Source organism: Vespula pensylvanica, chromosome 1 (assembly GCF_014466175.1).
Source record: "Vespula pensylvanica isolate Volc-1 chromosome 1, ASM1446617v1, whole genome shotgun sequence".
NCBI lineage: Eukaryota > Metazoa > Arthropoda > Insecta > Hymenoptera > Vespidae > Vespula > Vespula pensylvanica.
In genome coordinates this window covers 2,728,816-2,741,741 of record NC_057685.1, presented here as the reverse complement: position 1 = coordinate 2,741,741, position 12,926 = coordinate 2,728,816, and the positions used below count along the sequence as shown (strand labels likewise).

The 12,926-nt window shown below is 33.7% G+C and overlaps 1 protein-coding gene across 1 annotated transcript in view; it reads left to right on the top strand.

The window, feature by feature from the left end:
* Positions 1 to 12,926, top strand: part of LOC122628024 (neurogenic protein mastermind) — a 188,063-nt gene that overhangs the window by 45,471 nt on the left and 129,666 nt on the right. The window contains exon 3 of the mRNA XM_043809823.1: positions 7,880 to 7,909. Coding sequence (XP_043665758.1) covers positions 7,880 to 7,909 — 30 coding nt within the window. The remainder of the gene's footprint in view (positions 1 to 7,879; positions 7,910 to 12,926) is intronic.

Here is a 12,926-nt window from a genome sequence, read left to right as displayed (position 1 = left end):
ATATATATATATATATATATATCTTTCTTTCCATCCTCTTTTTCTGTACGCGTAAATCAGGGAGTTCAAACAGCACTTAAGCCGTGACTAATCGGTGCATATCGAGCGATAAAATCGAACGCCGTAAGAGCAATCTCGATCGCGAAACTTTTAGGTATCACGTTGTATATATCTATGTGCCTGTGCACGATATAAGTCATTACTTATTAAACAACACGCGAAGCTTTTCTTTCTTCTTCTTATCTTCTCTCTCTCTCTCTCTCTCTCTCTCTCTCTCTCTCTCTCTCTCTCTTTCCTTTACTTATTTATTTATTTATAATTTTTTATTAAAATATGCAAGTTCTTCATTGAACGATAATTACTCAATGATCGTCGTGAATCGCTATCGCTTTGGTGTCCTTCTCTATTTTCTATACTTCTTCCAATTTTTTCCTTCTCTTCCTTCCCCCCCCCTCTCTCTCTCTCTCTTTTTCTCTCTTTCTCCTCGCATTCTCCATAATGGTCGATAAAACGAGGCACAGGTTCTTATCTCCTTGCTTCTTCGTTGTGCACGAGCTTAGAATATTACCGCGCGATAATTAATACCGGCAAGGGATAGAGAAAAGCGCGTGTAAGAGAGAAAGAGAAAAAGAAAAAGAAAGAGATCTCATCGGAGAAGCTAAAACTTTTTCTTTTCCTTTTCCTTTTCGTTTCTCTTTTCGTTTTGATTTTCTTGTCTTTTCTTTCTTCTTTTTTTCTTTTTTCTTCTTTTTTTTTTTTCTTTCCATTATCCCTAGATACGTTGATATGCTTGTGTGCGTGCGTTAAGAAGAAATGAAGCCCGCGAATACTGTCGATCGAACACGAGCTTACTTATTCTTAACCCCGAAGCCGCACAGTGTGGTACATATAACCGATAGGAATGTGGTACCGGGCAAAAAGGTCGAGGCACGTGCTTCGTGGAAAGCCGCCGATAAATCTTCGTCCCGGCAAGCACACAGCCGGCGCTTCCATTACGATCTCGAACGATGACGATGCAACCTCTCGAGTAGATCTTATATATATATATATATATATATATATATATATATATTTATATATGTGTGTGTGTGTCTGTATATTTTTTTTGTTTGATTTTCTTTTTATATTCTTATCTTTCATCCTCGAATATCTTTAACAACTGTTTTCTGACGAGTCTTCAAAGTTACGCATATCTATGTACGTAGGTATGTATACGCACAGATCGTTCAAATATTTCTTCGCAAAAATCGATTTTGGTATACACGTATGTAAACGAATATACATGTGAATTAATCAAAATTAAATGAAATTTTCAAAATCGATCCGGAAGAATTTTATTCGTCTGTTAAACGTACGTGAGCTAAAATTAATTGCAATTAACTATGCGTATATGTATATCCTTCTTTTTTTATTATTTATATCTTATATATTATATATATATATATTTTTTAAATTATATTACCTGTATTAATATATGAAATATAATTGAAATTAATAATCCTTCGATTCAGTAAAGGATTTGATACGATTCATTACTATTACAATTCGAATATATATATATATATATATATATATATATATATATATATATATATATACGTATATACATAGATGTATATCAAAACTGATTTAATTACAAAAGAAATCGCTACATCATACACATATCCATATACATACGTATACGTATAGATCAATCTAATTGTAAGATCATTCGTTCTCATCAACGAGGATGATAACTCTTAGCAAAAGTGATCCTAATTAAATCTTTGATCTGCGGGATATCGAATCAAACGAAAACACAACCATAGCGCGACTATAAAGAGAAAAAGGGAGCACACAGCAGACAGAGAAAGAAACAAAAAAAAAACAGACACACACATAGATAAAGAGAAAGAAAGAAAGAGAGAGATAGAGAGAGAGAGAGAGAGAGAGAGAGAGAGAGAAAGGGAGAGAACTTCGACTCGTCGTAGTCAGAACGCGTGAAAGACGGCCTTGTTCCATACGGAACAATCGAGTTAGCTGAAGTTGCTCGGATGCCTTGCGAACATTCGACTTGCTTCCACCCTTCTCCTTCTTCATTCTCATCCTCATCCTCATCCTCATCCTTATCCTCATCCTCATCCTCCTCCACTTCACCCTGAACACTCATCGTACTCGTTCACGTGTAGGTGCATACGTTCGAAAGTACTACGTGCTTTGGAACGCGACACAACGATCCGAACAGACAGACGAAGAAGAAGAGGTAATGCTCGAGATATCCTGAAGAGTTCGTCCTTCGTCCTTTTCTCTCTTACTCTCTCTCTCCCTCTCTCTCTCTCTCTCTCTCTCTCTCTATATATATATATATATATATATATATATATATATATATATATATATATTTCTTTCTTTCTCTTTCTTGGTTCTTCATGATTGTGTGCGAGCACGTAAATGTAACATCGTTCGGGACTTGGAAAGACAGTGGTGCTGGTTAAGGAAGATGAAAGGCTGCCGCCATGGCAGGAGCCAGTGACAAGGCATGAGCTCTCGATACGAAAAAGAAAGAAAAAGATAAAGATAAAAGAAGGAAGAAAGAAAGGAAGGAAGAGAGATAGATAGATAGATAGATAGATAGATAGATAGATAGATAGATAGATAGGTGGATAGGTGGATAGATGGATAGATGGATAGATGGATGAATGATTAGATAGAATGAGAGAGAGAGAGAGAGAGAGAGGGAGAGAGAAAAGAGAAAGTTGAGAAGGAGTCGTTAAATCTAATGATATCAACTATTTGACAATATCGTACTAGGACCAATCTTGAGACCACACATTTGGAATATTCTCTCTTTATATATGTACGTATATATAGGTGTCTATGTATATGTATTAAAATAAGGGTGAAATTAAAATAAGGATGTGAAAGATTTTGAGATGAATTAAAATTTGATCCGTGGTATCGTTTATTATTAACACTTTTCATGGTGTTGGGTTTACGTTGAGTGAAATCTACCGAACGAAAACGATCTCTCTCTACCGAACGAAAACGATCTCTCTCTCTCTCTCTTTCTCTCTCTCTCTCTCTCTCTCTCTCTTTCTCTCTCTCTCTCCTCTCTTTCATTATGAAAAAAATATGTACACACATACACATGCATATTTATATTTATTTTCATAATGAGATAATAGATAATGGATTGGTAATTTTGGTACGATGATTAATTGCTAAGTGAATTAGTATTTCGTAAAAGAAAGATTTATGATCGATCTTTTAAAGATCGTTTCGTTATACTAGATGATATCTATAGTTGTCCTATAGATACCGGTTTTTCAATTATCCGCATTGCTACGTATTAATCATATTTATCATACACGCGTTAGTGGCTCATTGCGATTCTAAATATTTGTTGTATCACGCTGTGATTGGTAAGATGGGTTAGAGAGACATATAGAAACAGAAACAAAGAAAAAAAGAAAGAGAGAAAGAGAGATACTGAGAGGGAAATTAAAATCTTCGATATAACGTGATTCTAAATATCTTCTTGGATATATTATCGATATCGCCGATCTAATATCCAAATAATCGACGAGAATCGAGGAGGATAATAAATACGACAATGTAACGCGTGACAGCGATAAACTGTGCTTCTTCGAAAACTTAATCTCAATTTAAGCTCTTGAACTTTCTTTCGCTTTTGGAAATATTCACGCATTTGTAAAAAGATCACGAGTCGTTCGTTTTCGTATATAATCATAAGTGGGTTGTTATCCGCACTCGTTAGAATTTATTGCCCACGTGCACGATAGAGAGGCATATATATACACACACACACACACACACACACTATGTGTATATATATATATATATATACGTGTATATAAAATAAGAAAAAATAAAAGAAAAGAAAATATATTTAATTGACGTATCATTAATAGAATATTTTTCATAAAAAATATAACTGTGTACGCGCAATGCTCAAATAGAAAATCCTAAAGAGCCGACACTTTGTAATTATCGTATTTTATATGCGAAGAAAAAAAAAGAAAAGAAAAAAGAAAAAAACAACGAAAAAACCAAAATGAACGATACAGTCGTACGTATAACGTATAACAAGTTCGCAAACGATTAGTCCATAGTATTTATTTCGAGATACGTTGTAATTTACAATATAATAAATTCTTTCTCCTTTTTATTTTTTTACTTTTTCTTTTCTCTTCTCTTTTATTTTACTTTCTTTCCATTCTTCTTTTTTTCGATCTCGCGATCTTAGATCGTTACTTCGATCGTTCTTCGATCGATTCCTAATATAATATTGTCAAGCTCCCGTTACAAATCTTTTACAATCGCGTTTATGTAAAAAACTTATACATACTTAGATACTCTTTATCTCTAAGTGAATATATATTTGCTCTCTCTCTCTCTCTCTCTCTCTCTCTCTCTCTCTCTCTCTCTCTCTCTCTCTCTCTCTCTCTCGTGAAAAAGAGACATCGATTCAAGACACTTACCAGTCTTCGATTATCTCTAATGGTGCGTGTCTATGCGCTCGCATTAATTTGTAATTAATACCATACCACATATTCTCTTAAATACGAATAAAATACTAATACATAACATAACACACATAGATACCTACATACATACATACATACACACATTAAAATACATCGACACATTATTTGCCATCGGAAAATATCGACTATGTAATCTCCGTGTTTGCTAATAAGAATTAAATCGTTTAGTGACCTCCCCACTTCATTATCCACCCCATCTCGCTATTCTCGAACATATATACTATACACTATTGATACCATATATAACCAACTATATAACAATTATTTCGTACATCAGATGTGTCGTATTTTAAATCGGTTTATTGTTTTATTATTGACATCAACCTCCATCTCCGATTACTTTCGCGAACGTGACTAAGCGAGATTAAATGTCTTTTGGATTCCATTATGTCGCTTCATAATTAAGATAATCGACGTTTGGAAGGGTTTATGTAATTATTGTCAACGGAATGAAAGTAAAAAAAGCAAGATAGTAGATAATCGATGACGTTAACTCGATTGCTATATAAAATTCAATACGGAGATCGATATCGCAAGAAATGTGAGAAAGTTTGTACGAAATGTTACATTTTCGTTGTATCGAACTTTCAATCAAGAGATTTTTGCTCTTCTCGATTAAGTACGTCGATGTTCCGAGATCGATCAACGTTATATACTTTTTTTCTTTCTCTCTTTCGTGATCTCTCGATAAAAAAAGAAAAATTATTAAACGGAATAAAGTTCCTAGCAAAAGTTGTCCTTTATTCTAGTAAAGAATGAAGAAAAAAGAGAAGGAAAGAAAAAAAGAAGCAAACAAGAAAAAAACTACGTCTACTACGCGATAGAATAAAATAATTAACCGTTCACTATTCAGACTGACGTAATTTTTTTCTTTTTTCTATTTTTCTCTTTCCTTTTCCTTTTTCCTTTTTTTCTTTTTTTTTTTTTTTTTTTCCAAACGAACATGCAACAAGTTTACGAGAATGTATACAATATTGAAATAGGTTTAACCAGATGCACGCTTTCTAATATATTATTGGTAATTACAAAGATAATGATGATGATAATGATAATGGTAATAAATAAATAAATAAATAGAATAGAATGACGGAGATAAAAAAATTATATAAATAAATAAATTCTTATGAGAATCGATGGTGCATTCGATGACTCATCGTCTACGAATTCTTCTTCGAGTAATTATATCTGTACGTACATATATATATATATATATATATATATATATATTTCTTTTTTTGTATATTTCTTTTCTTTTTTTTTTTTATTTTCGTTATTATCATCGACGACATATTTTTCTTCTTGGAATATTCGTCTTGTTTTGTTTTCATCCATTGATAGAAAGATGCCGCGATGAGTTTAACTGTAAAAGTAGCTACTGAAAGTCTACTGGCTATCCTGAAATCGGCCAATAAATTTTATCGAAGAAACAACGACGACGACGACGACGACGACGACGACGACGAGCAAGATTACACTACGACTACGACTACGACTACGCCGACGATGACGACGAATACGACTAGGAGGAGACTATCAGTCGAATGTCATAATCATACCGCATACGCGAGGCATCCTCGGGTTTGCTTAATGACGTTGGCACGTCGATATAATCGTAAATAATAACGACGACGGTTGATTTCGCCGCTGCTAGCTTATCGAACGAAATAAGAAATTTTACTGGTCTCTACCTAGCCTCTACCGATCATTAACGATCTTATTTACGATAAGAAAATCAAAGAAAGAGAAAGAGGGAGAGAGAGAGAGAGAGAGAGAGAGAGAGAGAGAGAGAGATTAATGTCCCATCTGTCGTAAAAAAAAAAAAATATATAAAAAAAATATTTAGACATATACGTATAGACTAGATAGAGGTATCCACCTATACGGTACGGTCTATATCAATGTAATATTTATTTAACCATCGTTCCATCATATAAACAAGACGATATTAGATCAGTCAATTTTACGATATATTAGAAGGTACAATCATTTATCATTGATCTAAAACATACGACTCTATACATAACTCGAACGATTTGCTTGGGTATTATTAATGTTACCTCTCCTCTTTTTTTCTTTCTCTTCTTCCCTTGTCTTTTTTTACACCTACTGAAAAAAACTCTAAAACTCTAAAACGCACATATAAAATGTCTGGAAAATAAATGTCTAGAAATGTATTCGTAGGTTAACGAGGGTTTTCAAGAAGAAAAAAAAAAAAAAAAAAATAGAAAAAAAAGACAGAGAAAAGAAAAATGAAAAAAAATTTTGTTACATTGCCGAATCGATTAAAGTAATCATTATAATTAGCGAGCGGTTTTTTTTTTTTATATATGTATATATATATTTTTTTTGAGTCTCAAATTAATTGTCTAGAAATTATCGCTTCGCACGGTCGCGGATAAATCGATTAATCAATTATTCTATATGATATCTAGCGTGGATAAATTTTTTACTTGTATCTATTTATACGTATTAGAGAGAAACTCGGCATGTAAATTCCGTAACAGTTTGAATGGCAGCACGTAATATTTCGTTGGAGTAGTCCGCGCAGCTTCGTTCGCGCTCTTACGAAAGCATTCGGGGTGAGATAGCGTCGGTTATTTATGGGGTTAAATAAAGGAACATTGCGAGATGCGGCGATACCAAGTCCAAGTCCAAGTACAAATAGGTTGCAGTGCGAGTTTCCATCGAGGCTTGGTTGTCATGACCCGAGGGCGGGTACATTCGACTTAAACTATAAGAGACTCCGACGCTTATCGTCTTTCTCTTTCTCTTTCTCTTTCTCTTTCTCTATTTGTTTCTCTTTCTTTTTTTATATTTCATTGTTGTAACATTGATTTTAATATAATAAAATGAAACATTTCAGTAAGATTATCTCAACATTTTTTATTTACAAATGAAAAATGTCTGTCGAATAATATTGAAAATGTATTCTCATTTAAATGGAACATCCTTTACGATAATATATATATATGTATGTATATTATAATATTATATACAATCTAAAATTGAAATAAAATTTGGATTATTTCTATTATTTGTCTTTGCCAGAATTTTGATCGAATGTTGGAGATTTTAATATATTTTATTAAAGATATAATAGAACAAATTTATATATATATATATATATGTAGATAATATTAAATAAAAAAAATATTAAACATTCATTAGAAAAATGAGAGATTAAAATAGCGCTGTGACAAATAACAAGAAAGAACCTAAAAGATTGTTTCAAGAAATATTAAAGATTTAAGCGTACATAAAAAATTCATTTAAGTATTGTTTCACTATTAATCTATAATCTAAATTCTTTTTTTTTTGTTTTTTTTATATAGATGACGGTGGCCATGGAATGAATCAAGACGGTGAGTAGAATCTCTTCAAGGTTCCTGATGCGTTATATATACATACACATACATACATATACACATGCACACATATATATATATATACATACATTTATAATTTGTAACACTAAAACAACGTTTCTAAGCTTGTAACTTTCTATCGAATGAGTCAGTGCTTCGGCGGAAGTGCTGAATAACAGAAAAAAGATGATAAAAAGAGAAGTAAACGATTATCGTTCGTCGAGACAAGACGGGCGTAAAAGGATAAGAAGGAGAGATTATTCTAGACCGTTATCAGTGATACCGTTAGAATCGGTCGAGGGCAATTAAATGAAAGTCTTGAACAAACGTGGAGGAGGAGGAGGGAGGGGAGAGGGTGAGGAAGTCATCTAAATATCGAACCACTTATCAATCTTATCGGCAACGAGATTCTTATTGAGGAATTACTTATGCTGATTTATAATGCTTACCGTACATAAGTGAGAAAGTTTAACAAAACGTCATCTTATTTCCTATCTCCATAGGAATCATTTCTATTCCAATAATAATTCTAGATTCATTAGATTTTTTTTTACGAACGTCTATTAATTTTATACATCGTATAGATTAGATTATTCCATCCAATGGATGATAGTAACGATTAAAGATCGTATTTGTAGGAGATAAATCTAATGAAAGGAGAAGAAAAATATATTGATCGTCATAAGCATTCATCTTTATCTGTATCTTGTACGTAGGATCTTTGCACATTTTTTTTTTACTTTTTTCTTTTTATTTTGTATATATATATATAAAGCCTGTCGATTGTTCCCTTCTATATGAAACTTGCACGTGAGAAGTAAAAGAAAGATAGATAGATAGATAGAGAGAGAGAGAGAGAGAGAGAGAGAGAGAAAGAGAGAGAGAGAGAGAGAGAAAGAGAAAGAAAGAGAAAGAGAAGGAAGAAGAACTAAAGGAAATAAATAAACAAAAAAAGAAAGAAAGAAAGAAAGAACGAAGGAAGGTGTTGGAAGCACCGACGGCTACGACGTTCGCATAATTTATGCCAATGACGTAGGTACAGTCTCCCTTCGCGGTGGGTGGGTGGAAGGGCTGGCCGAGGTGGCGCAGAGAGTAATCACGAGTTTAAAGGGTAAACGGCTCTGTAAGGTGCGAGAGACTCGGTGTGAGGCCTCTCTCTCTCTCTCTCTCTCTCTCTTTCTCTCTCTCTTTCTCTCTCAACACGCTCAATATTCAACAGGTATTTACATTCGCAAATTGTTTACGTCAGCCCACGATGAAATCTGTCAGGGTTTCGTTCGCTCGCGTTGCCTTAACAGCCTCCTCCACCCTTTCTTTTTCTTCCTATTCATCTTCCCTCTCTCTCTCTCTCTCTCTCTCTCTCTCTCTCTCTCTCTCTCTCTCTCTCTCTCTCTCTCTCTCTCTTACTCTCAGCCTTGCGGCATCCTTCTTCTTCGTTCGAGCGAATCAACGAGGACTGCCCTCTTCTCTCACATACGCCCTTCGAAAGCCTCGGGCAGCCGCGTAATTACGGGCGGGTATTAATCAAGCATACGTCGGCCAGAAGACTCGCGGAGATCTTGATTTTCACCGAGGCCCGCACGAATTTCACGCTCGTGACCGTCGATCCATGGGTGCGAGAGCACGTCGCACCACCGACGATCTTACGATGGACACCATCATCAACGTTACCACTACTACTACTACTACTTTCTACCTATCTATCTTCCTACCTACCTACCTACCTACCTACCTACCTACCTACCTACCTATCTACCTATCTACCTATCTACCTAACCCTATTAATACCACTAATATCAATATTCTCGAGTTACGATGGCGATGGGATTATTAATTTATTAAACTCCGCCCGTTTAGCGATACTTAGCCCCGAGTATAGATCGATCGATGCGAAACGTCGCTTCTACGTCACTCCTCTTTTTCTTTCTTTCTTTCTTTCTTTCTTCTTCTTCTTCTTCTTCTCCTCCTCCTTTTTCTTCGTCTTTGTCTTCTTCTTCTTCTTCTTCTTCTTCTTCTTCTTCTTCTCCTCCTCTTTCTCTTCTTTCTTCTCTCTTTTATCATTCCTCTCGTAAATCACCCCCGCGAAAGCTTCACGAAATCTGATTTATTAGCTGCTTATTCAAATCTTGCAATGGGAAAGATACGAAGTACGTGCCTCATGTATTGTAATTATGACCCTCTTCCCAAATGATTCGAAAATGTTTCTTTCTTTCTTTCTTTCTTTCTTTCTTTCTTTCTTTCTTTCTTCTGTTTTCTCTTCTCTTCTCTTCTCTTCTTTTTTCTTTCTCTATACTCCTTTCTTTTCTTTCTTTTTTTTTCGTTTATGGTTATTATCATTTCTCTTTTTTGATGAGAGAGAAAGAAAGAGAGAGAAATTTCATTTGAATTATAAATGTATAATTAATTAACGAAACTTATTCAAATACAAATAATTATAATGAAAATTTGTAATCAGTCAACGAATTTGTAGTAATAGGACGAAACAAATCGAGCTCGTCAATCAAAAGAATCGATTTGCCAAAATTAAGTTAACAATCTTTAATATATCGTACATAATAGTAACGATAACAACAACGAAAACAATAACACAAATAATAATAATAATAATAATAATAATAATAATAATAAAGATGAAAAAATAAAAAAAGAATTTTTTAAACCGGATCATTCTAATGAAATCTATGACAATAATAAAAATAATAAAAATAATAATAACAATAACAATAAAGATGAAAAAACGAAGAAGATTAAAAAAATCGATCATTCTAATGAAATGAAATTTATATCTAACGATCGACAACGATAAACGACGATCTTATCCTTTTTTTTTTTCTTTTACGTACAGCCTTCTATCTCTCCGTTCTCCCTTTTCTCCCTTTCACCCTTTGCTATCATCGAACGTTTATATATCGACTGGTATATTAATACGATGCGGATTACACACGGCCGAGTTTACAACGGCGTGGCTAGCTTTGCCGGCGGTTATGCCGATCCTAATTATAGCGTAACAACACAAGCTCGCCGTGCTTACGTAATCTCGCGATTATGCGGCTCTCCGCATGTCCGCGTGTCCCAGGCCACCTAGTATACTTAGCTCCGAAGAGTTAACCCCTCAGCCTGCTCTTAACATCTTGCTAACTGCATCGTGCTTATCGATTCTTAACCGGACTTATATATTTGACCCTTCGAATTGATAACACTTTTATACGTGAGAAAATAATGATTTTTAATAATAATAATAATAATGATAATGATGATGATGGTGACGATGATGCTGATGATGATAATAATAAATATAATATCATGTAACGATAATAATAATAATATTGGCTTGGGGAAAAAGTTTCTTTGTATTTTGCTAGTTAATCAAAATAATTGAATATATTAATATAATTATATAATTATATATATATATTAATATATTATATATATATAATGTATTTAATATATTAACATTAATGTATATAATATATATTTTATATATATATATATATATATATATATTAAGTTAAAATTTTCAAAGTACAATCACCCTCTTTTAATTATCAATTTTCTTACAAATAAGTAGATATCTACGGCTATATATAAAAATGCAATTTTATCATAGTACAGTTATCAAAAGAGATCTTACGTAAGAGATCTTTAAAAAAAAAAAGAAAGAACAACAACAGAAAATCCAGAAAATCGACTAATCAATGTCAATTGATAGCAACACGTGTTTTAAGATCCAATAGAACGAATCGTGACAATGATATAAGAGGATAATTCTATTTCCATTCGTATTTCTCCAACGAAAACAATGTATTACTCGACATCATCCTGATCGGAATTATCTTTCCGTAAGACCGAACGCCTGAGATAGATCGTAAACGAAGGCTAAGCTATTCTATAAGAAAAATAAGAAGAAGAAGCAACAGAAAAAGAAGTAGAAGTAGAAGCAGAAGAAGAAGAAGAAGAAGAAGAAGAAGAAGAAGAAACGTAGTAGGAAGGAATAGAAGAAAACGACGATGCAGGAAGGTACAAGTTGACCCAGATGACCCCAGCCTATCGTAGGCCGATTTCAAAGATACCGGCATATAACTACATACATACATACGTACATACATACATACATACATACGATAGCAAAGTAAGCGTCTTTCCTACCGTCCATCAGTACGATGCCACCGTCTTAGCGAAGGATTCAGGAAGCTAGCCGTCGTGTCTCCCTTCTACCTTTCGAATAAACGCTCACCCTCTCTCTCTCTCTCTCTCTCTCTCTCTCTCTCTCTCTTTCTCTTTATCTTTATATTCTCTTGCTTGCTTTCTTTCTTTCTTTCTTTCATTCTTTCTTTCTTACTTACTTACTCGGTTGAAGCCGATTAGCAGAAGCACGCCCGATAACATCGACCTGGCAGACGGACTGCACGATAACGGCGCGTTATCGCGAATGCCCTGGACGATGAATCGACGAACGTGAAAGAGAGAGAGAGAGAGAGAGAGAGAGAGAGAAGGATAGAGTGAGGTCGAGTTCTAATGCATCCGTATTACCAAGGATTCCGCACCTGTTTCTGGATCGTGACGGTGCACTCTCTCTCTATCCTTCTTGAAACTATTTAACTTGAACGCTTTTTGCTTATCTTACTAATGGCTAACTCGCAAGAAAATCGATGTCTTTTCTACAAAAGGTTTTCACTTTATTTAAAACGTTCTCGATATTTATTTATTTATTTATTTATTTATTTATTTATTTATTCGTTTTTATTTACTTACTTCTTCGTTTTTTGTTCTTCTTCTTCTTCGAAAGTTACTCAGATTGATTTTAAAAATGATTTCAAAAAGACAAGGAAAATTTTTCTTAGATGTATCTTTTATACGTCAAACATATATCTCTACATATATATATATATATATATTTTATATATAAATCTATAAGTATATATGTATTTAAGTACCTAACGTTCTCTTCTTCCTCGAAGATGTTAGATCGATTTCAAGAATTATTTCAGAATGATAAGGAAAATTTTTGTTAGAG